The following is a 26,506-nucleotide window of genomic DNA, read 5'->3' on the forward strand; positions in this document are numbered from 1 at the left end:
TGAGTCAAAAATTTCCTGGCAGACAGAATACTGAGATGGTTTATTGCACTCCAGGATATAAGTGGGAGATGGAAAACTAAATTAGAGTGGATGTTTTTATTTAGCTGAGTGTTATCTGGCCTCTTCGGAGCCTGTCTGCTTTCCTTCCTTCTTTGATATCCTGGGGTTTCACTTCCTTTAAAAACAAAAAATATTCCACGCTTAGTCCTGTCCTCTGAGAAAATGCCACAGAAATTTAAGATAGAGGAGACATGAATGGCCATTCACTCTCTGCACTCCTATAAACTGAAGGGAAACTAGGAAAGTTCGCTCAGAGCCCAATAAAAGGGATGACGGTTAAAGCAGGAGAGCAGGGACATGAAACCTAGGTGAAATCACCCGGGAGCATCCCACAGTCTCCACAGGACTGCTGCGTGCACAAGCGTGGGACAGGACTTTGGTTCAGAGCAGAAAGCCCGGCTGGAGATTGGATGCTGGCGATGCCAAAAGTTAGTGTGACTTGAGCAAGCCTCTTATTTCCTTGGGAGCTCACTACCCTCTCCCACAGTAAAATGAGGGGATTCGATCAGAGGTCACGAGAGACCCCTTGTGTGACTAAATTCCCCTGATCCGGGAGATGTACTGAGGCACTCAGGTTGGTTATCAAGAACCCAAGGCTTGAGCCAAATGAAGTTGCTAATGATGAGGAGGAAGACTGGTTCTGCCCTTTTCTGTCCCAGGCAGCTACATGATGTTCATCCAATCCCAGCCTCTTTAAGCCCCGGATTCTTCCTCTGCAAGACACAGATGACTACAGTCTCCTCTTGCTTCCTCAGGTGGCAAGTTTTGCCTCAGTAGAAAGGCAAGGGCCAACTGGAATCCCTATAGCTGCTGACTATCTAAAGATGAGAGGAGAGAGCAGAGGTAACCGAGACACGTGGTTTAGAACTAGATGAGAAGAACGCATGGAAAACATCAAGGTGAACAAGAAACAAGTTGCGAACCTGCTGTTTCAGGCCAATGATTGAAGTCCAGCCCTTACACAACTTGGCAACAATTTCCAAACTTTCCAACTTCCTTGTATGGCAAATATGGGCAGAATAGAACATTTATTCTTCATTTTGTATTGAAGTAGCACATCGTATCTTTCACTGACATCCTTATTAACCAACATGAAAAACTTACACTAAAAACGCATCTGAAGAGCACTGATAAGTGCTCTTCACATCACATTAAGTCATATGTATCAGTGATTCCACAATTTCTCTTATAAAGCAATTTCTTTGACTTTTTTAAAGACAATTTCTAACAATAATTTCACACACGTCAGAAGATGGTAACTCTTAAAATGACTTAGAGCCTTTACAACACAAACTGTCCTTGTAAACTATAATACTAAAACAACAATGATTAACATGCACTGGTAGCTTAACATATGTCTAAGGCTACTGCATATCTTAACATAAATTATTTTTTAAAAGAAAAAACTTCACACAACCTTAAGATATACACTGCTGTTACTTCCATTTTACAGCTGAGCAAACTGAGGCTTCAGTGGTGAACAAGTAGGAAGCAGAGCTCTGAGCTTGACCCATGTCTGCCTGCAGACAACCATGCTCTCTGAGTCATCACTCTTTAGAGTTCCAAGTAAATTCTGTATTTGCTATCTGGGATCGCCTTGTCATCAGTAATTTAATGGGTGGGCTTCCCAGATGGTGCTAGTGATAGAGAACCAGCCTGCCAATACAGGAGACCCAGGTTTGATCCTTGGGTTGGGAAGATCCCCTGGAAGATAGCATGGCAGCCCACTCCAGTATTCTTGCCTGAAAAATCCCATGGACAGAGGAGCCTAGTGGGCTACAGTCCACAGGATCACAAAGAGTTGGACACAACTCAAGTGACTTAGCATGTACACACAATTTAATAGGTAAAATTACACAGATTTGTAATTTATTTACCATGCTACTTGACTGCAGTAGATAAGTGGCTGTCTCAGGCACGTCACATCCTGCAATCAAGCTGGGGCTATTACCTAGTTTTCACAAAGGAGACATCAGATTATAATCAATACATGAACCCCCGGGGTTGATCAGAAGTAGAAGCAAAAGAGTAGTTAAGCCCATCACTCAGACCAACTTGTGTTCAAATGCAGGCTCTGCCCTTACCAGGCCTCTAACCTGGGTGAGTAACAGCAACTGGTGTGTGCTGAAGGAACCTCTGCAAGCCTCAGTTTCTTCAACTGAAAAATGGGCAGACTGTTTTTACTACCATTCAGAAGGCATCTATATAATGAGTTCTTCCTAGATGCCAAGCTCCAATTAAAGATTTCGAGGCCTTGAAGGACATAATACTATGGTAAAACCTCATTCAGTCCTCAAATCAATCCTATATGAATGTTTTGCAGAAGAGGAAACTGAAGTATAGAGTGGTTAGATGACTTGCCCAAGTAAGTGGCACGTCTGGAACTTGATTCCAGTGTCTTTTTCACAAATTATCAAGGGACTTCCCTGGTGGTCCAGTGGTTAAGACACTGCGCTCCCAATGCAGGAGCCACGGGTTCAATGCCTGTTCAGGGAACTAAGATTCCACATGTCATAGCCAACTTTTTTTTTTTATTATTAATCTAAATAACTTAGAATAGTCTTAGGCACAAAATTACACAGGCAGTGCTTGCTGAACCCATGCTATTGTGAGTAAAAAGACAAAAACAGACCTTTCAGCTGCTAGAGGACGCACTGCCTGTAGTCTGGACATGCTCTCAGGTTAGAAATATTACTGGCTTTCAAACTCCACTTTTCAAGTCTCGAAGTCTAAAGAGATCCTTTGCTAAAAAATATCAAGATTCTGGTTGCTTTCAGAGTGGAAGCCAGAGTAATGGGGGCAGCAGAAACAAAATAATCCAAGGTCCCTGCACTACAGGAGCTTAGGATCTAGCTGCAGAAAGAATAATCATAGCAGAAAAACACTCGGGCTGTTAGCAGTCAGCTGTGTCTCACAAGCTGAGAGCTGACAGAAGAGACCCAAGAAAGGAATGCACGGACACAGCTGCCTCAAGACTGCAGGCATTTTAGGGCCTGCCATGCTGCTTTTGGGGAGGATGACCTGCCTGTCCAAACTTGTTCCTCCTCATACCTGCCAAACTCAAAGGTGAGACGTGAAACTGAAAACAAATCATCAATGGGCTTCTCAAAACTTAGATAAACAGACTAAAAGACAAGTTGGAATAACTTCAATTTACTGTTTACTGGTTTATTTTTAAAGACAACGGCCCTTCCTACCATAAGTGGGTACCTTGCAACTACCCCCGGCACACAGGAACGTGCAAACCTTAAATAAGCACAGCTGCACCAATTTGGGGTTGTTTAAACCAAACATGTTAAAATCCTGCAAAATGAAGACTTTAAGCAGGATAACATTTTGTACTGTGCCAAAACTCTTCATGTAGAACTCATATAATACACAGCAAAATGAATAAAACACTGGATCCCATTATAAAAGGTCACTATATTCATGGAATAAGCATATTATGATCACCGTTCAACAGACACTATGGTTTTACCTACTCAACATCAATATTCTCTTTTCCCTTTACCCTAAAAGAGTCATTCTAATTTTTTGTTACAAATATAAAACAAATACACACACACATATATAGACATATATTGTGGTATGAAAAAAAAAACTATTCATACCATGTCTACAGACAACAGTACAACACCTCAAGTATTATCTCCATTTATCATCTTAGGACCTAGAAACACTGAGTATCTGACTGGTGCCCACTCATTCGGCTCATGCAAGACTTGGCATGGACACTCTTAGAACCAGTTTACGATCTGTATGAAACTTCAAGTCATACAGACACTGAACAATTGGCCAATGGAGAATGGAGTCTGAGAGGGCAAAGTTGAAGGCACATGATAAATGAGAGCCAGGGCGCCTAACACTTGCTCTGATGGCCTCCCTCGTCCTCCTCAATCCTGGAAGACACTCCCAACAACACAGTTGTCTTGCAACCAGGGTGACCAAGCCTAACATCTCTACGTTACCTTTCCTTACTACACCCCCAAAAGGAGATGGTGTATTTCCCACATGTCCCTTTCCCCCATCCTCTGTCATGAATTACACCCCAGTTGACTTTACACCAGGCAGGCACTCCCTCACATAGCTATTTATTTAGATCCTGCTAATCCCCCAAAGATCTGAGGTAGTGTACAGAGATGCTCAATATCAAATAAGTTCAAATGAATGCTAACAAAAATGGAGCCTGGGAAAAGCAATGGAGGGAAATTCTAAGCCACGTGTAAGATTAGTTCACCAAAAGCATCAATTCCTATCTCAACTCTAAAAGGAAAACAAGAAGGCACACTGATACAGTTTCAATAAATAATAGTAGCAGGCCTAAAGGAACACTGGATTCCCAGATGGTGCAGTGGTCAAGGGGGGCTTCCCTGATAGCTCAGTTGGTAAAGAATCTGCCTGCAATTGAAGAGACCTGGGTTTGATCCCTGGGTTGGGAAGATCCCCTGGAGAAGAGAAAGGCTACCCGCTCCAGTATTCTGGCCTGGAGAATTCCATGGACTGTATAGTCCATGGGGTCACAAAGAGTCAAACACAACTGAGCGACTTTCACTTTCAGTGGTCAAGAATCCGCATGCCAATGCAGGAAACATGGGTTTGATCACTGAGTCAGGAAGATTTCCTGGAGTAGGAAGTGGCAACCTGCTCCAGTATACTTGCTGAGAAAATACATGGACAGAAGGGTCACTAAGAGTCAGAAAAGGCTGAGCGACTAAGCACAAGCATTAAAGGAACACTAGTCTCAATATGCAGCCTAAAAAGAACTTCTCATGAGTCCTCATACAGAAAAACAAAATTGTGTTCAACACCCAAAGAATAGATACAGTGAAAATGGGGGACCGCATGGAGGTATCAACTCAAAGCTCAGTTAAAGCCATCCTACGGAGGCAGACGGGAGAACACAGTTTTACTATATTGCTGTTTCTTCACAATTAATCTAGCAAAACCTCTCTGCCCTTTTCTCCCCAGTACTATTATTGTTGTTGTTTAGTCCAACTCTTGCGATCCCATGGATAGTAGCTCGTCAGGCTCCTCTATCCATGGAGGATTTCCCAGGCAAGAATATTGGAGTGAGTTGCGATTTCCTTCTCCAAGAGACCTTCCTGACCCAAGGATTGAACCCAGGTTTCCTGCTTGGCAGGCGGATTTTTTTTGTTGCTGTTGTTTAAACCACTGAGCCACATGGGAAGCCTGTTCTAATCATCAAAAGTTCCTGAGCACTAGACATATTAAGTTAACCACATGAAAATGCCATTTGACCTATGAAAACACTTTCAAACAGTTCAACTTAATGCATCAGCATCAAGGAAGACAAAACCTTAAAATCTTTGAAAAAATATTCATCCCAAATTAACTACAATGCCATTAAGTTCTAAAACTGTATAAACTATCTCAAAGCTTGATTTACAAGCTCATCAATTTCATGTAAGAAGGAAATTAATGAATGAGGGGGAAATTACTAAAAATAAGACTCAAGGTTGGAGCTGGTAGTGGGTACCAAGGCTCGAGGTACCCCAAAGTACTAGTAGAAACCCCATGGAGAGACCTGGGGCAGCCCCACCTTGAAATTATATGTCACAAACTGTAAGCCACAGACAAGCTTTATTTGGTCTGTCTTAATAAAGCTAAGCCAGAATTTAAAATTCATATAATTTTATACAAAAATCCATTTTTACACTCTTGTGGCAGGTGACCTACACATCCAAATGGCAACAACCCAGAGCCTCGCCATGGAGCAACACTCCCCTGTTCACTGCAGCCCCCAGCCCCCCTGAGCACTTCTCTTAACACGCTGTTAGCTGTATTTTATTGGCCTGCTGATACTAGTGATTATTTCTTCTTATACCTGGCTCATTTTCCTGACATTAGATATGGGGCTTTATGTGGATTTGCATTCCACTGCAATAGTTCCCTTACTTCACAGTGGGCTGTTCAGAAATATCAGAGGACCAGTGTCTGCTCAGCTTTCCCCCAGGTCTTTAGCCATGCCTTTCAGGAGACGAAAGTGAAAGTGTTAGCCACTCACTTGTGTCCGACTCTTTGCAAACCCATGGATGGTAGCCCACCAGGCTCCTCTGTCCATGTTATTCTCCAGACAAGAATACTGGAGTAGGTAGCCATTTCCTTTTTCAGGGGATCTTCCCCACCCAGGAGAATTAGGAACTGCTAATTCCTATTCTCTCAGTTCTTCCCGGGTTATACTGTGTTCAATTCATTCATAAAGAAAAAAGTAATTAACGCCAGTGAGGTTGACAGCAGGAACTACTTTAAAGAAAATGTGTTATATATATATGTATGTATGTATGTATGTGGGTGTGGATGTATTCACACACACAGGGAAAATGAATTAAATGTGATGTCATATCCTCTTACTACATATGGGAGAAGGGGGATTGGTTGACTTTTAAATTGAAGTATTGTTGAGTTACAATGTTTCGGGTATACAGCAAAGTGATTCAGATATAGATAATTTTCTTCTGATTCTTTTCCATTAAAGATTACACAATACTGAATATAGTTCCCTATGATACACAGTAGTTGCTTGTTGTTTATCTATTTTATATATAATAGTGTATATCTGTTAATCCTAAAATTCTATTTCTTGTTTTTATGAGAGGAGAAAATGGGACACAGTGAGGGTTCGATGCCGATGAGAACTGCACAATATCCATTGGCATTGAAGATTTCACTAGTGAATCTTTACCACTGAAGGAGGGGCTGAAACAGAAGGAAGATGTGTCTGTTAGGTACTTGTCTTGTTTCATTACTTTAAACAGCATTACAGTTTGCTTAAACGGATTCAAAAAATTAGGGTAGCTAAACTTACACCCAATTCTATTGAGAGCAGCATTGAGGACACCTAACCCCTCAACCCACAGCTATACTGATGACCTGATTAGAATGGTGACCATGACAACCACCATCATCATCATAATGAAGAATAATTATGACCCTTAAGTGAGAGGGTCTTTGCCTCTCACTGACCCTTAAGCCATAGAATGACCCTCCAAACAACATCTCTGTAAGCCTATGAAAAGTACTATTTTTTCTTAAATAGGTTTGTAAATGGTAATCAAACAGCTAAAGACTTTACCTGGGGTCTTAGATTTTGAGAATTTTTTAAGGGAACAGAAGTTACTTGAAATGCAGTTTGGCTTAGAATATATTAATCCAATACCTCTACTCTTACTGGGAGTATAGCCTAAAACCTCTCGGACCAGTAAACTGGTATTAATAATTCAGAATTTCCCTACGCGTACATTAGACTTTGCCTAAACAGAACACAAAAATACACATTTCAACTTGCAAAATGATAAAATTTTACTATATGAGTAATAAGATTTTTATGAAGTGAAGTGACAGTCACTCAGTCATGTCCGACTCTTTTGTGATCCCCTGGACTGTAGCCCATCAGGCTTCTCTGACCATGGAATTCTCCAGACAAGAATACTGGAGTGGGTTGCCATTCCCTTCTCCAGGGAATCTTCTTGAGCCAGGGATCGAACCTGGGTCTCCCACACTGCAGGCAGATTCTTTACCATCTGAGGCACAGGGGAAGATTTTTATTATTAAGCAGAAAAAATATTTGACATGAATTCCACTACTTTGCCATGAATTATATTACTGTAGCACTTACAGTATAAAATAGACTTGCACGTACTATCTCTTCAGATTCTCAGAGCATCTTTGGGAGCCAGGCCAAGCATCTATTATTTTCCTCATTTCACAAACAGTAGAGCTAAAATACTTTGCCCAGGGTCACGGGGTCAAAGAGAGAGTCAGCAGCTAACACCTGCTGACTGCACTGAGGTCCAGGACATTGTCTAGCCTACTTTTGAGGGGCCGCTGATCCGGCCAAGTAGCAGAGCAGAGAGGCAGCCTGTTCTGGGGTCACAGACACTGGACCTCATCTCCTGGCTTTGTCTCTCACTGTCTGTGTGATGTTGGGCAAGCTGCTGAAGCTCACTAAGGCTCCTCACCTGCACAATAACCAGGTCTGGGGTAAGGTAATAAGGAAGCACTAGACACAAACCCTGCCTTCAGGGAGTTTACAACCCAGTTCATGCCCTCCCTCATCCACTGCCCTCCCTCAATCAATCAATCAATAAACAATTAATCAGAGGTCACCTGGGGAAAAAAATTAAATCTAAGTGTGAACCAAATTTTGTTTAATTGTAGGCTACAGATGTCAAGCGTTAACTTTGTAAAAAGAACTTCAGGGTGGTACCTGAAAAACCAGAATGAAGGCTGTTTACTTGGCATTCCAACACCTTGGGTTACTGACTCCAAGCTTGCATTAATGAAGTGCCCTATGAATACAGTGACCTAATTCTATTACAAAAAGAAGTAAATTATAGCCAATGAGGTAACTTGTTTCTTTCCCAAGGCCTGGAACACACACACACACACACACACACACACACACACACACACACGCTGTCTTAGGTTACAGGTGATTCCAAAATGCAAGAAATGCTGCACCTTCTACCAGAAGCTTCACATTAGATGGTTCTTGTGAACATTACACACAGGCAGCAGAACAATGGCACCATCCCACTGATATTCAGGAATTATAGTAGTATCCCCGTTTAGTATCTACCTTTTAGTACAGTTTTTCTCTAAGAAAGTGACAAAACACAAACAAAACCCCTCAGATCTGAAATTCTTGCAGGTCCAAATGTGATTCCAAATGTGAGCTTCTAAAGAACACACTAAGATGTGGAGGGCAAATTAAACTACAGCTCTGCCATGTGAGAACCGCCACCACCACCAAATAATCAGTCCAAAAAAATCATGAGCAGCTGAATCTAGGGAGTGAGCATTTAACTGGCATTTATCTTTCCCATCTTGACCAGAAGCACAATAATGAGACCCTGGGAAGCCAGGGAGAATAAAGGCATGGCTGTAGCCTGGCGGGCATGCCCGCTGGCCCTGCCTGCTGCACAGGGAATTTCCCAGTCTGGCACAGCAGCTCCCCATCCAAGCCAAGATCTAACCCAGGAACTATGGGAGCAAGGCTGGGTGCCCAAAGCAGCAGTTCCGGAGCCCTGGATGCTCCGCTTCCCAGCCTCCCCACTACCCCTCCAGGGCACAGCAGACACTTGCGCATCCTACACACCCAGGTTCAAGCTGCTCCACCGTGAGTAAACCTCTCCTTCCTGGAGACCCAGAATGTCAGTTCTCCCAACCATAAAAGCAGTCTGATATGACCAGTAGGGTTTTCACGAAAAGGCCTTGGCAGAGGGCTGGGCATGGTGAAAAGCTCAACTGTGACAATTCATTTGTTCTCAGGGGTGCACTAAACAAGCTCACCCGCCACTATTCTTTCTGGGTTGTCGAGAGGTACCAGGAGAATCATTTGTTATGAACCCTCAATGTTGGTCACTGAAGCAAGAAAAGTGAGGAGTTGGCAGAGAGGGGCAGAAGAAGAGGACGAAAGGCATGTTTATAGTCAACACAGACCACTGGATGATCCGTACAGGTCAAGTGTCATCACATAAGGATAAATGATAAATGAATCAAGAGTTGTGAAAGCTGGGGTCTATAGGATCAGGCAGGCAAAACTCCCAAGTGAGGAGACTCGGGGAAGTCAGGAGAGGTTGCAGTGAGCTGGTGACCTAGAGAGCAGGTTCCCAAGGGGAAGAGGCAGCAAACATTGCTGGACGCTTCATACTCAGTTTGGGCAGATCTTTCTTAAGGTAAGAGGGAAATTTCCTGATGTTGTCCACATGGTTCAGGTCAAACCAAACTATACCTCCAGGTTAGAAGATCAGCAGTTCCTTCTTGGCCTCAACAGGGAACATAAATGCTGCCTCTGCCTTATCTTCCCCCTCCCACTTTCCACCCTCCAATACCAACTATGGAAAACTGCTGTGCACTGGGACTCTAGGGAAGGATAACGGGAAAACACGTGGATACAGCTTCAATCAGATCTGGTAGGAATTCTGATCCCAGCTATTACTAGCTCTGTCAGGGAATATTAATTCACATGTCTGAACCTCAGATCGTCCTGGCTGGGGAGGAAAAGAGGAATAAAACACACGTAGGGCACGGGCCACTGTGAGGGTTGCAGGAGAAACCAAGCAACAAGTTCAAGGCCTAAGATCAAGGAGACACTGAGGACATGTCCTTTTCTACTATTTCATTTCATTCATTTAAAAAGCCAGCTTACAACTAACAACAACACCGTTATGAAAATAGTCAAGGGTTATGAAAACAAGCAAAATATCAATGGTTGGCCCGAAAAAAAGCCAGAAGGTCTCTAAGCATCGATACTATCCAACCTCAGGAATGGCCGTGAAACCCAGACCTGCCACAGACACCACATTCTTGAGAGGTTTCATCAGCTCTCAGCTTGTGGAGCCGTAGGTGGCAGGACAGGGCTTCCGCCCGTCAGCAAGGCCCTGGACCCAAGCCCGTAACTACGGCTGAAGCAATGTTCATTGCAACACCCTGCAGGCGCTGGGATGTGCACAGTATGCACAGCTGCTCTGTGATAAGCTGCACGGGGGTGGGGTGGGGTGGGGTCGGGGGGGGGAATGTCGGTGCTGCTGCTGAAGAAAGACAGCCAGCAGATGAGGATCAGAGGCAACTGAAATGAAGCCCTTGGGGCAAAGAGCTCAGTCAAAGGCCTCCTCACTGGGCGACTGAAACCACAAACCACACAACTGTCTCAGCATAAACAAGGTGGTAAGAACTCCATTGCACCCTGCATCCAACCCATCAGTCACAAACTGCATTCTACCGTGTGCCTGCGACATGCGACAGGGGCTTGTAAGACTCAGACCTCACCCTGCACAGCTGTGCCAGATGCTTCGTGTGTGTTCTCATGTCAGCCTCGGAGTCACCCCCACAATGGATGCGTCAATGCACACACTGTACAGATGGAGAGGCGGAGACTCACAGAGCCTAGCCCAGCACCACACCGCCACCCTACTCGGCTTGTCGTAGCGCCAAGGGTTGCTTCTCGTTTGTTTTTAAGTCAAGTGAGGAAAATATTTTAAAATGTTAAGACATTAAATTAGAAGCTTAGCAGAAACTTCCATCAGTCCTGTATCTATCTCTACCTCCCACCCCTCCCACTCTCTTTTTCCCAGGGTAGACATGTTTTTCTTTTTTGAAAGAGTTGTCTCAACCCTCTGTTATCAGCCCTCTGCCTCTGCCCCCCACACTCACACAGCATGACTTATGCAGCTCTGACAAAGACCAACAGTGACCTCTCTGTTACTGAACTCCGTTCAATGGCACTCTGCTGTCCTAGGCCTCTCGACTTCCCTGCAGGATAAAACTAGTTACAACTTCTTATTTCGTCACCTCAAGTCTCGGTTCACGGGACATGAACCTTGTCTGATAATCCTTCCAGTTCTCTGACCACTCCTCTAGGCACTTCCCTTTCTGGAGAACTGCTCCTGAAAAACTTCAAAGTCAGCCCTCTCCTATTCTTAGTCTATTGGGCAGGGTCATCGTGGGCAATCGCACCCATTCCCATTGCTTCTTCTATCCCAGATCTTCTGTCAACTTTAAAAGTACACCACCAGCCAGGGCCACCTCCCCAGGCCCCAGACCTCAACTTCAGTTACTCAGTAGACATCTCCACATAGATACTACATAGGCATCCTGAAATCCATGAAGCGAAATCTGAACTCCACCATTCTTCCACATGCTCCTCCTCTCATGGGCCCTCCTATCAGTGAAAGAGACCAATACCCACTGCCTAATACTAGGAGGCCACAACATTCCTCCTCCCTTTGCATCAGCGTCAGCATCCACTCATTCCTCAATGTGCCCCAAACCTGTCACATCTTTCTACCACTTGAGGCCATCATCTCCCTAGCTGTTGACGTTATCTTGGGCCATGCTGAACATTTCCACATGCTCCTTTCCCATCTCACATTTGGCAAACCAGCCACAACCCAGGCATCAAAGCTCCCATGGAACCTCCTTGATCTCTGCTTCTGTTCATCAGGGGACACCACCATGTCTGGATTTCTACAACATTACCCCTCTTACTCTGTATTTTGTGGTTTAGTTACTTCTGGGTCCTCAACTAGATTTTAAATTCCTTGAGGGCAGAAACTTACCCTCCATCTTTATAATTCCCAGAGTTTGGAATATGAGTAGGCTTTGAGACAATAACCTCACAGAAAAGGTCAGATTATGGTTAACACTGATGGGGAGGTAGAGACTCCCAAGACAGGGAAAGAGGAGAAGACGGGAGATCATTCAAGAGCAGGAATCAGTATGAAGAAAGGCACGGGGTTAAAGGAAAGGCATGCCCCTGTGAGGCAACAGTTAGCATAAAGAATTCCTGATCGAATGAAAATGATCTTGAATTTCATGTAGGCAAGGATTAATGGTAACAACAGAAGCAAAAGCTCCATTTACAAAGCATGCAATTTGTAAACATACATTCTAATTTAACCTCATAATGATTCTACAGAGGAGGTACAATTGTCATCTGATTCAGAGGATTAATTATGGAACAAGATTTCTCCCAAAGTTGAGAGCCACCTTTTAATTATCAGAACCCAGCATAATCTGGGTTCCATACTCCATAATCTCCAACACTAAAAACATAACTCCTTACATATGTTACCACTGTAATTTGAGAAGTTCCCTACCATACTGTACTTAGGGTGAGAGAGCATGATGATATGGGTAATTCAGAAAGAAGAATCTAACAAAAAGCAGCAGGAAGAATCTGAGAGGAGAGAAGCAAGAAGCAGAAAGACCAGAGAGGAGGTCAGTACAAGGCCACACATGAAACCAGGAGGGCCCTCATCTGAGAAGCAAGATGATGACAGAAGCAAAGCAATGACATTGTAACAGAAGAAGTAGCAAGACCAGATAAGTGACTGACCAAGGGAGAACAATCCAACTCAGTACTGAGGTTTTAAACTCTCTCGATCAAGAGCTGAAGCAAATATTCATAAAGAGGGATGAAAGGAAAATGGCTTCTGGTGAAGAAAGGAAAAAAAGTTAAAGTTTAGAGATGCTGAGTCTGAGGAACACAGATGATACAATGAACAGAAGTTTACAGAAGGAAGATTATGGAAGAGAGGTGATGGCTGATCATCCAAGGAGACATGAACACTCTGGAGAAAACCAAAAAGAAAAAATGAGGATCTATGACCCCAATTTGGGGAAGTCATTCATCTAAAGGAAGTGGTAAAAGAGATGGAGGTGACAAGAGGAAACTCTCACAAGCCACTTGAGGAGAATAAAGTATTTCCCAAACCTGGAAGACAAATTTGATTCCAGAAAATCCACGTATCATGTCTGAACTAATTAAGACCCAACTCGTTCACATAATTTCAATGGGAATTAAGAAAATGAGAGCATGGACTCCCCCAAAGTACAAATCGCCACCCACAGCCAGGGTCTCTAGATTCTGAACCAAATTCTAAAAGAAGAAACTCATAAATGAATCATCCAGATCACTGAGCAATGCCCCACACCTACATCAAGGGGTGGAACTCTTGCTAAATGTACTTTGCATTTTACTGTCTTCTTCAAGACATGATAAGGAATGTGCTTATAAGGTACTTTTCCTTGGTCTATAAAACTCATATTATTGCACAGTGAATTGCTAGCCTGTATCTATTTCTTTTCTGTGCACTCTGTTCCTTTTTAACTTCGTTCAGGTATAATTTACATACAATAATTTTCATCCATTTTAAATGTACAATTTGATGATTTTTGATTAATTTATAGTCGTGAAACCACCATCGTAATCCAGTTTTTCTCACCTTAATAAAATTCCTCACCCCCCTTACAGTTAATCTCTCCACATCTACCCTCAGCCCTTACTTTCCACCTCTATGGATTTGCCTCTTCTAGGCATTTCATTGAAATGGTATGTGGTCTTTTGTATCTGGTTTCTTTCCCTAGCACAATGTTTTTTAATTCATCCATATTATAGCTGAATTTCACTCCTTTTTATTGCTGAGTCGTATTCCATTCTGTTGACTATACTACCTTTGGTTTATTCATTCATCAGCTGATATTTGGGTTGATTCAATTCTTTCAATTCTTAGCTATTATGAATAACACTATTAAAGACATTTGCATCTATGTCTCTGCATCGATCTATGTTTCCATTAGTCTTGAGTAGATACCTACAAGTAGAATTATCGGGTAAGATAAATGTAGGTTAAAGTTTCTAAGAATTTACCAAACTGTCGTTGAAGTGGCCATATCATTTCAAATTCTCACCAGTAATGTATGAGGGTTGCAACACTATATATTTGGCAATACTTGTTACCATCTTTTCCATTTATAGCCACTCTATAGTCAGGGAGATATGAAATCGTTATTTCATTGTGTGGGTGTTTGTTGTTTTTTTTTTAAGAGATATTTATGTATGTATTTGATCACTCCAGGTCTGAGTTGCAGCACACAGGATCTTTAGTTGCAGCATGCAGGATCTAGTTCCCCAACCAGGGACAGAACCTGAGGCCCCTGCACTGGGAGTGTGGAATCTTAGCTTTTGGACCACCAGCAAAGCCCCCATTGTGGTTTTTATTTGAATCCCCCTAATGACTAAAGATACTGAGCATTTTTTCATGTGTTCTTGATAAAATGTCTATACAAATCTTTAGACCACTTTTTAGTTGGGCTATTTTCTTTTTATTAGGAAGCTGTAAATGTTCTTTGTATATTCTGAATTTAACCCTTTATCAGAATAAATATGATATGCAAATATTTCTCCCAGAATCTTTTCCGTGTCCTCCTCAATGACTGTCTGCTATCTATTACTGTGACTGTGGCTCACCCACTAGATACTGCTTTTCCTCCACTGGGGATAAGCCATACTGGATTTCTTGTTATCAAGTAAAGTTTAAATGAAGTCAAGAAAAGGAAAACCACATAACTTTCCCACAGAGAAACATGAAATTAGAGATGTCTTTCATGGAAACTCCCTGAAACGTTTCCATCAGAAGTTAGATTCAAGAAAATAAGGTGTACTGAAATCTAAGGGTCATTGTTATAACGTTTAGAAAACTGCCTCAATCCCAGTAAACTTTAATAAAAGAAAAGTAGGGTTTCACCTCCTTGCCTTACTTTAAAAAGACTGCAACACTGGCACCCGAAAAGGAGGATGTCTAAGAGGGTGTCTATTGTCGATGCTCCATAAACCAATGAATACTTTTTGACTACTATGTACCATATACCCTGACGATTCAAGGTGAGACATGGACAGGGCGTCTAAACTCTCAAGAGATGACTGGTAGTGGGGAGGAAATCACTGAACATCTGGACACCACTTTTTCCATCTACTACCAAATCCAGCATCCAAATGTCACATGCCACTAGGGAACAGAAGAGAAGGACAAAATAACAGAGAAAGAAACACATGCCTCTCCACAGGCTGCCCAATTCTTACATATGCTTTTGCTTTGAAAGTACTCTGAGCCTGCTGACCAGTAGACATAACTGCTTATGCAATCACTAGATTGCTTTAGACTTGGAGGGGTTGAGGTTACTTGGGGTCTCTCTGCAGCTTTGTGGTATTTATAAGCAATATTGCTGAGGGGGCATGAAGGTCTCACGCAGTTTCATTTCATGAGAAACAGTGTGACTTCCCCTAGAGTGAATCCTTCCCAAAAGACATCTGACTTCGGAGAAACACTTTCCAAAACAGTTCCCAGGATCTCTTCTCTCTTTGATGAACACCTGAAGGAAGTCAGAAAACAGGGAGCAGGCTGCTGAAGGAGAAGTCGGGGGCACCGTCACAGTTTAACATGCGTTGAGTGCACGTACAGTCTCGGGTAATCATGAGGAAAAAAGACTGTGAGCAATCTGAAGCTCAGAAAGCTTTGAGGTTTTAGCCAGAATTTCAAAAACTAGTGACTCAAAGCCAATATAATTATTCACTCCTAGCCAGACTTTGAGGTTGGATGGAAAACAGTTATCATAGAGAAATACAGGGACTTCAAGATAAAGGTTCAAGCAGTATTAAATTCTGAGTGGGAACCTATGTTTGAGGAAAACACAGAAGCCCACGTAAACCTGAGTTCCACTGGGGATTTTTTTTAGAGCCTTCCAGTCTAGTTAGAAAAAGGTTAAGGGACATGATAAAGTCACTCAGCTAGTTAGTGTAAAGCCAGAACTAGAAGCCCAGAGAGTTTAAGACTGGGTACTGAAGGTAGTTGAGTTTATAAAACTCTTAACATATATCGCGCCGAGATCTTTCAACTTTTAACAATCTCCAGTTGCATTTAAGAGTCATCAGAGATACATTTAAATACATGTGCTGAGCTTCATAGAGAAGGAAATGGCAACACACTCCAGTGTTCTTGCCTGGAGAATCCCAGGGACGGGGGAGCCTGGTGGGCTGCAGTCTATGGGTCGCACAGGGTCAGACACGACTGAAGCGACTTAGCAGCAGCAGCTGAGCTCACGTCAATGGGGTTGGGTAGAATGAAGTAGAAGTAATATGGCCAGACACAGGCTAATGTGTCTTGAGAAAACTCTTGGACCCAGGTTCTTATGGACTATGTCACATAATTCTTGTCACAATTCTGTTGTATGATTATTTCCACTCTCATGTCAGAGAGGAGAACACTGAGTCACAGAGATGTTAAGTAACTTTTCCAGGGCCACACAGCGGCATTCAGATGGTGAAGGCTTACACAGAAATGTCCCAGGCTCCCTGGCAGGTGGAAAGAACACACAAAAACAGACAAGTCTTACATGGCACAGCTGTTCATAACAAAAGAGTAGGCCTTTTCTGAATCAAGAGGCATTTTTTTTCTTTTTCTTAAAAGTGAAAATCAAAGTACTGTGTATTCAAATTCCTGCTCAACTGTTTTTTCTTTTTTCCCCTAGAAATCAAACCAGGAATAACCTATGCTGACCCCTTGACTGAATTGTCCCCGAGTGTTTCCTGACACAGATCTTTGCTTTCAGTCCCTCACAACTAAAGAATGGGGCTCAACTTGACACTTGCAAAATTACCAGGTAAGCTGTAGGGGAAAATGCAAAGAAAATCCTACTTGATCAATAACAGTTATTTACACCATGTGTCAATTCAGGGGTTTTGGTGGTTGGCAAATCAATTAACAAAATAAACTTGCATTTATCCTTGCCTTCATTAAATGTAAAACGGCAAACATGCAGGATGGCATTGCTGAGAAAACTCTTAACTTGCCATCACTTTGTCTTAAGCTGTTTCATCTAGAGATGATCTCTAAAAGGACAGAAAGATTAAACTAACAATTGGGGAAGTCTTCCACGCTGAAACTAAGGTATATATTACTTACCAGATGGAACAGTCTAGACCAAAGACAACATCTACCTGCACTACTGGGTAACTAGAACATGATTGTGCGGGGCAGCTGTACCAGGTCAGTGACACCCGGTCGTCTGCACGACTTTGGTATTTCATCCCCACCTGGCAGGTACAGCAGTGACATACTGTTGATGCTTTCACAGTTGGTGTCAAAATGTGACATGGTCCCATGAGCAACAGTGGATTGTCTCCAAAAGCAAAAGGAACAAGGGTCTCCATCACATTTCATTCAGAATGTGACTGCTATTCATGACACAAATCAAAATTATGGCCTGACATTGAGACAGACCACCTACTAAGTACCAGATACTGTGCTTGAAATGTGCGCAGAGCATGTTTAACTCTCAGAAGACCCAGCAAAATGGCTGCTATTTATTCCATTTCACAAAGCTAAGAAGTGACTGAACCAGCATTGTCAAAGAGGACTTTCTAAATGGTATGCTAAGTCACTTCAGTTGTGTCCGACTCTGTGCGACCCCATAGACAGCAGCCCACCAGGCTTCCCCGTCCCTGGGATTCTCCAGGCAAGAACACTGGAGTGGGTTGCCATTTCCTTCTCCAATGCATGAAAGTGAAAAGTAAAAGTGAAGCCACTCAATTGTGTCCAACCCTCAGAGACCCAATGGACTTCAGCCTTCCAGTCTCCTCCGTCCATGGGATTTTCCAGGCAAGAGTACTAGAGTGGGGTGCCATTGCCTTCTCCATCTAAATGGTATAGATGACCTTATCTGCAAAGCAGAAATAGAGACACAGACATTGGGAACAACTACATGGATACCAAGGGGGAAGGGGATGGGGAGGAACTGGGAGATTGGGATTCACACACATACACTATTGATGCTATGTATAAAAATGGATAACTAATAAGAACATACTAGATAGAACAGGGAACTCGACTTAATGCTCTGTGGTGACCTGAATGGGAAGGAAGTCCAATAGGGAGGAGAAATATATATGGCTGATTCAGTTTGCTATATAGTGGAATTAGCACAACATTGTAAAGCAACCATACTCCAATAAAACTTAATTTGAAAAAACATTAACAAACAGGACTGCAATGCCCTTGATCTCCACTGTCCAGTATAGGAGCCACGTGGGACTAATGAGGTATCTGACCACAAAATCCATGCATTTCTTCAGCACACACAGTACACACACAATCCCCCTTACACACAAACACAGGCAACCACAGCCCCAGCACACATAACACAATATCACTCTCACACCTTTGCATGCATGCTCAGTTGTGTCCAATTCTTTGTGACCCTATGGAGTGCAGCCTGCCAGGCTCCTCTGTCCATGGGATTTCCCAGGCAAAAACACTAGAATGGCTTGCCATTTCCTTCTCCAGGGGATCTTCCTAACCCAGGGATCGAATCTGCATCTCCTGCATTAGCAAGGGGATTCCTTGCCACTACTGAACCTGGGAAGCCCCACCCTCAAACACACACTGGCACAAAATGATGATTTACTTTGGTACTAGTGTTATTAGGTCATTGCCTTTGCTAACTTAATTTAAAAGGAGTTGGAGCAAGAGTGCAGGGGGAAAATAAAAAAGGAAATTTGACTGTAACTCTCCCTCTGTAATCAAGCTCTGCACTAAATAACACAGGGAATAACATCCAAGGAAACAAGGAGTGTGTGAGATATGAGAAAATAGCCTTTATGCTGTAAAAAACAGCTTCAAATCTTTATTAATTGAATCACAATTATACCTGTCATTAAAAATGTTTCCTAACTCAGCCAAGTTCTTTACTGACAGCAAAGAACCACATGATAAAACCTCCTGGGTAAAGAAAGCCACTCACTTTAAATGGACGTTGTTCCTGAGCAGGAACACTGCAGAGAACTGCTTCTGGGCATAGCCACAGGCACTAGGAAAACTGGAGGCAATAATATAGAAAAGAAATGATGGGAGGTAGCTGGCAGGAAGGAATATGCCATAGTCTTAATTCTTAAAAAAAAAAAAATCAAGTGTCACAAAAAACTCTCTATATTCAGTTTTGAGCCTTCCAGAGCAGCCCACAGATGACTGTTCCCTCTACTACCACAGTGTTTCATAGAATAACCCCATAACAGGTTTTAACCACTAGTTTGTTTAAGCTGCATCGTAAATGTGAAATTTGCAAATGAAGTAATAACCAAACCCAAGCCTATTCCACTGAAGTAAGAAGTCCTGTATTCCAAAATGCTAATCTCATACATAAACTAAGGATGCAAATACTGTGAGGTGACAGGATTGGCAGACACTCTCAAAGCTACAAAACAGTTCAATCATTACCGTGAAAAGAGGTCAGTTGGCCTTGGTATTATTTATGACTCAGAGTACACATCAGGACTATTTCTGACATTCTGATTTAAGACTAACTTTAATAATAACCATAACTGATCAGTAAATCATTATTTAATAAGATTGCTTGTTCATACAATTAAAATTTTAAAGTATACAATGGACACAAAATTCCTAATCAACACAGACAAGTAGGGGATCCTTCTATCCCACAATGGACAGGCATAGCAGATCCAGGGAGCTAACACTAAGATTTGAAATACTCCATGCCTACTATGTACACTGGGCTTCCCCGATGGCTCAGCGGGTAAAGAATCTGCCTGCAATGCAGGAGACACAGGAGACTCCGGTTCAATCCCTAGGTCAGGAAGATCTCCTGGAGAAGGGAATGGTAACCCACTCCAGTACTCTTGCCTAGAGAATCCCATGGACTGAGGAGCCTGGCGAGCGACACTCTAAAGGACTGAGAGACTAAACACGCAGTAGGTATCTGTAGCCAGTGATCCATTCTATTTGCACTCACCATGGCTTTGAAAATCACTGTTACAAGGTATAGCCAGTGTTTCAGGAGATGGTGTAGCTGCCCCTTTTCGGTGGGGTGCCTCAGTTGGACCACTCATCCTAATTAAAAGTTACTTGTCCTCTCCATACTTCCTTTAGGTGTCTATTCTGGGTTAGATGAAAGGGACTGCTAATAGTTTAATTGAAGAAATTAATTCAAGCAGGTACCTTAATCCAGGTAAAACTGCATATCTTAAGAAGCTTCTAAGGTTATGGATGATGATATGTATCTGGTGGTACAGAAGCAGCCAAGACGGAGACACTTCATTAAGTCAAAATTGGCTTGAACGATACTGTTTAAGACAATATTTGAAACTGGCAACCGTGATACAGATGGCAGCTGAATCAGGCATTTTAAACTTATAAATACTATGGGTCTCATCATAACAGGCTAGTCCAGGTATAAATTACCAGCCTGTTTAAGGATATTTAAGCCAGGGAAACCAGTTTTTAAAAACACTTCTAGCAGAGAATAAAAGGGAAAGAATTAAACAGAGGACAAGGTTACTTGGGAAGAGCCTATACACTTAAAATTTCAGGCAGCAATTTAAGAACCTGTTTTTGGATTAAAAATCATCCAAACTCTCTTCCTTGGTTCACTTCTTCAAAGAAGGAAAACAAAGTACATACTACGCTGCCTGTCATGTAGGGAACTGAGGGCTAAAATCATGCTGTTAGCCCTAAAACAAAATCATTCCAAAGCGTAACTGTCATTATAGTAAACGTTATTAGTGAGACGTGAAAATTCAGAAATGACTTAAGTCACAACCCAAAAGTTCACTTGTAACAGTTTCAGTTTTCAAAAAAAAAAAAAGCAGCAGCAGCAGATAAAAGTAACCATATGCCCAGGAGATTTATAGGGGGAATGACCTGAGGGATTGCAGACAGCTATGCAGGTCCAACCCCTGTGGAGGAGAGACGAGCACAGGGAGCAAATAGGAAGATTCATATTTCTGTGTAGTTGGAAGGAAGTTTTGACCAGACTGACGAAAAGTGCTCCAGCCAAAGTCATCATCAGAGGAACCCCTACTGCCCCAGGAGCAGGCTTGTCTTAATGTTCCTACTGTGCTCAGTTACTAGTTAGGAGTGATCCATGGAAGTGTGGCATCAGCAGGAAAACAGTGCTGGGTTCAGAGCACTGAGCTAGAGCTGCCCGTCAATTACTTTCCCTGCAGCTGGAGATCTGAGAGGCCCCTTCTCATGGCTGTTACGCAAACCCAATGTTCATAAACTGTTTCACTGATTATGTGATACAATGGTAAGGCTCATGAACTCAAGATTTCAAAATAGCAAAAGGTTTAAAATTTTCATATTCTTAGCGTAATAGGTATAATCTAGCTTATAAATAAAAGTAGGTACCAGGCTGCAATTATTTTTAAAAATTGTCCTCCTTGATAATAAATTTAAATACTAATGACAATTGTCCCTTTCTGTCTTTCTTCCTAACAATGCTCCCTAAACTTTTTTAAGTATTACCCACCCTCCCCCCAAAAAAACAAAATGACCTCCTAGTTTTACTCTTTTGCATTTCAAATAGCTTAAAACTGAGAGAGAGAAAAAGATATTTCAAAGAGCCTGCCAAAGACTGCACTAAAATAACTACATGCTACCCTTCTGTTGTATGAAATTTTAATTTGCTGCTCCCCAGTTTATTCAATTTGTAATTATATCAAAACTGAATTAAAAATTGAGTCAAGATCATTTTCACTGGTATATTTATTTTCATTCAAATGATTAGCACAACCAACCAGAAATTCACATTTTACTCAAAGGACTTGGTGAGAGAAGTGGGATTCAGGGGTGAGGTCACTAATATTTTTTAATGTTTGTGTGTTTGTTTCTTTATTGAACTACAGCTGATTCACAATGTGGTATTAGTTCCTTGTATACAGCAAAGTGATTCTGGTGTACAGCAAAACAAAATACATATTCTTTTTCATATTCTTTTCCATTATGTTTATTACAGGATACTGAGGGTCGCTCTCTGTACTATAGAGTAGGACCTTGTTGTGTGAGACCACCAATTCTTTAGCCACTCAAAACATTAACAGTGCACTAAATAAAAAAAAAAAAAAAAAAACAGTGCACTAAATAGACTCTTTAAAGTACTAAAGACATTTTTTAACTAACCCGAAACATCAGTACTTCAGCCTGTAAGAAAGCCTGGCTTGAGTAGGGCATGCATGCGAAACATGAAGTGACCTCTCCCCACTTCTCCTACAGATAATGAGCTGCATGGCCCAGGGAATCACACCCCAAGTAACACAAGCGATGGATCTGGAAAGAACACCACCGTTCACAACGAATTCGACACTATCGTCTTGCCTGGGCTTTACCTCGTTATATTCGTGGCAAGCATCTTGCTGAATGGTCTAGCAGTATGGATCTTCTTTCACATTAGGAATAAAACCAGCTTCATATTTTATCTCAAAAACATAGTGGTTGCCGACCTCATAATGACACTGACGTTTCCATTTCGAATAGTCCATGATGCAGGACTTGGACCTTGGTACTTCAAGTTTATCCTCTGCAGATACTCTTCGGTTTTATTTTACGCCAACATGTATACTTCCATTGTGTTTCTCGGGCTGATAAGCATTGATCGCTACCTGAAGGTGGTAAAGCCATTTGGCGACTCTCGCATGTACAGCATAACCTTTACAAAGGTTTTATCTGTCTGTGTTTGGGTGCTCATGGCTGTCCTGTCCTTGCCAAACATCATTCTAACCAATGTCCAACCAACTAGGGAAAATATTCATGAGTGCACGAAACTTAAGAGTCCTTTGGGAGTGAAATGGCATAATGCCATCACTTACGTCAACAGCTGCTTGTTCGTGGTTGTGCTGGTGATACTGATCGGGTGTTACATTGCCATTTCCAGGTACATTCACAAATCCAGCAGGCAATTCATAAGCCAGTCAAGCCGAAAGCGAAAACACAACCAGAGCATTAGAGTGGTCGTGGCTGTGTTCTTCACCTGTTTTCTACCCTATCACTTGTGTAGGATTCCCTTTACTTTCAGTCACTTGGACAGACTTTTAGATGAGTCGGCACACAAAATCCTGTATTACTGCAAAGAAATGACACTTTTCTTGTCTGCGTGCAACGTGTGCCTGGACCCAATCATTTACTTTTTCATGTGTCGCTCATTTTCAAGAAGGCTATTCAAAAAATCAAACATCAGAACGAGGAGCGAAAGCATCCGATCACTACAGAGTGTTAGAAGATCCGAGGTCCGCATATACTATGATTATACTGACGTGTAGGAATTCAAGGTCACCAGGCCCACTCTTGTTTGTCAGCATGTACAAAATGTAAATAAATGTGTATTTTCATTATCCTTGCTTGAGCCCATCAAAATGTGGATGAAAAGAGAACTGAAATGTTATGAATTTGAGGTATAATTTGGAAATGAGGAAAATATTAAGGGATAAGGAAGAAAGTGAAACTGACGAGATGGCATATGGCTGAGCAGCGGGGATCATGACTCAAAGTTTAAGGAGCAGATTTCAGGGGCAGCAAAGGCCACAGCTATGCCAGCGCTCTGCAGTCATCTTCCAGGAAGTGCTGATGCTCTGAAGCCACTTTTGCGAGGACAGGAAGTAGAGAGAACTCTGTTCAACCTTGATCCTTAAGATTTGGGAAAGATAATGCTGTTTTCAACACAGCTCATTTGTTGTAGATGTAACTGAGTAAACACGGATTGCTAGGTTTCTCTGTCATTGTATCTATGACCTGCCCACAACATTAGCCACAGTCCCTTGTCTATGTTTACATTTATGCACATTAGAAAAACTTGCACAGTGCAGGAGTAGGCAAGGAGGTTCAACTGTATTTTTTTAAGCAATACACTTGAAAAGACTCAAGTCACTTAACTGATTTTAAACTTAGGTTATTTCAGAGAAGAAAGAAGTATGAGTATTAAGACAAGTCGATTTTGATGAGACACTGAACATACAGTGCCATTTTTATACCCCTATGCTGCATTTGAATTCTTATGTGCTAGGGGCAGAGAACAGAAGATGAAGGCTGCATTAATAGTCAAGTACATATAGTGTATTTAAAAGCCATCTAATAATCTTTATTTTATAAAAACTATAGTTTTAAATTATATCCCATCTCTAATAGGAATATCATTCGTTTTAAGCCTTCAGTTGTAGAGCTCAATACATCAAGTCAAAAAGATTAAGGGTAACTTAAAATCTTAGAATAATTTCTCCTTCTTCAATATAAACCTTTGAACCTTCATGCTTTTTCAAAGCCTTCAGCTGCCTGACCATTGTCTAGGTTCCTAACATGGGACAAGGAGCCAGGGGAGCATTAAAAGACCAGGAGTGAAGGCATGTTTGCTGATGAAAAGGTATCACTATGGTTAACGAAGACAAAGCAGACGTACATGTATAACACAGTGCAAGGCTTCATTTTATTTAGACTCGTACAAACGATCTGCAAAATTCTGAAAAGCTAAAGTGAGCAAAAAAGAAGGAAGCAGGTCCCAAAAATAACTCAGCCTAACAGTGACTACCAAGGTTAGTTAGGTTCAAGAACAGAAAAGGGGTCTAATAGGTGAGTCAGGTTTAACAGAAGGGATAGAAGCAAAGAGGTTAAAACAACTGTCTAAGGACCTTTATCAGTATCTATTGCTCCATCAAGATTCCAATTCCATAAATTCCAGGGGATCTACATGAATTAATACACATCTCTGTTGGACACGTGCCTAGCTACCACCACCTGCTGCTCCTTTTGTTCACTAGCTAGGTTAAGACAGCCATGCGCTACACTAGGTATTTAAGAAGACAGTTTGAAAGGCTAATTCCTTTCTCCATTTTCCTCATAACACCCAGGCTGAGTTACAGCTACCCTATATAAAAAGGAGGAACAATGCTGCAGCTGGGAAAACCCTCAGTACAGGGTGTCCTAGACTCTCCTTCCTCTACTTGGCTCTACATCACAGCTCACAAATAGTGTGTGTGTGTGTGTGTGTGTGTGTGTGTGTGTGTGTGTGTGTGTCCTCTACTTGGCTCTACATCACAGCTCACAAATAGAGAGAGTGTGTGTGTGTGTGTGTGTGTGTGTCCTCTACTTGGCTCTACATCACAGCTCACAAATAGTCCGTGTGTGTGTGTGTGTGTGTGTGTGTGTGTGTGTTCTGTTAAAGGCACACTCACCTTAGAACATGCCTAAAAACTAAGAACCTATCATCTTTATCAAATGATTCCATTTGGTGTTCTGAAACTTAGCAGAGCTAACCCCACACTGCATTTAATTCTCTAAAATTCAGGCCTCAATTCTAAGAGGCCCTTAAAATATTTCAATCCCATTTTAATGTTTCTAAAATTGTACTGCTGTAGAGTTGGTGGGTACATTTAATATAGTGGTTTCATTCTCTGAAATTACATTATTAAATCAATGGGATAGCTTAGAACATTGACTTAGGAAAAAATTTTAAAGCATTATCTCCATTTTCTTAAAGCCATATTACAAAAGCATCAAAATCATACTGCTTGTATTTTACACAAATACTCACACTGTGGTCACAAACAAGAATAAATCAGTCACATGACTAACATAATACCCACAGGAGTAACGTAAAATATTGTGTTGGTGTCATAAGTTAATATAAACTGCTGCACTAACATTGAATAAAGCAAAAATTCTATTTGGTTTTTAATTAATTTAAAATTTGGAAACAATTTTAAATTTGAAATCTAAAATTTCTTACATGGAACTTTTGGATTATATTCAGTATTTTAGGACCCACTTAAGGCAGCGATTTTAACATAGCTATTTTTATTTTATGCAAATGAGAAATATATTCAGATAATTTCAAAAAGAAATTTTTCTATTATTCATAAAAATTACATGCAGAGAAATTTACCTTGCAGAATATCTTTTGGTGTGCATATTACTAACTCTGTTATATTCATTATACCATTCATACCACCATTTTATTCTCATTTCCAAATAGTATATCAGTATTTTGTTTCTCAATTAAAGTTTCAAAGGAATAATTTGGAAAATGTGTAAGTTCAAACTAAATACCTAAGCCAAAATTGTGAATACACAGTACAATCTCAAACATAAATTTTATGATCACTGTGGAGAAATGTGATATACAAGAAAAAAATAAAGTAAAGAAACAAGGGCAAAATAAAGCTTGAGGATCACTTAAGTCTCTTAAATAGAGATACTCTCTCAAACAGACCACCACAAGAAAACAGCTTATCAAATCAATAAATACTAGGCAGATGCTATGTTTAAAAAAAACATTATGGCTAAGACGATATTTACAATAATCTTTG

The 26,506-nt window shown here is 41.5% G+C and overlaps 2 protein-coding genes across 12 annotated transcripts in view; one reads left to right on the plus strand and one right to left on the minus strand.

The window, feature by feature from the left end:
* GPR87 (G protein-coupled receptor 87) overlaps positions 1 to 23,542 on the plus strand; it is a 41,306-nt gene extending 17,764 nt beyond the window's left edge. For 2 of the 3 annotated variants that reach the window (XM_061418753.1, XM_061418743.1), the window contains exons 2-3: positions 16,891 to 17,022; positions 22,428 to 23,542. In XM_061418753.1, coding sequence (XP_061274737.1) covers positions 16,989 to 17,022; positions 22,428 to 23,470 — 1,077 coding nt within the window. In that variant the 5' untranslated portion in view covers positions 16,891 to 16,988 and the 3' untranslated portion in view covers positions 23,471 to 23,542. Of the gene's footprint in view, positions 1 to 6,626; positions 7,082 to 16,890; positions 17,023 to 22,427 lie in introns of those variants that run through there. The other variant, XM_061418734.1, reaches the window with a different exon arrangement.
* MED12L (mediator complex subunit 12L) overlaps positions 1 to 26,506 on the minus strand; it is a 363,490-nt gene that overhangs the window by 120,791 nt on the left and 216,193 nt on the right. The window lies entirely within an intron of this gene.

Source organism: Bos javanicus, chromosome 1, assembly GCF_032452875.1.
Source record: "Bos javanicus breed banteng chromosome 1, ARS-OSU_banteng_1.0, whole genome shotgun sequence".
NCBI lineage: Eukaryota > Metazoa > Chordata > Mammalia > Artiodactyla > Bovidae > Bos > Bos javanicus.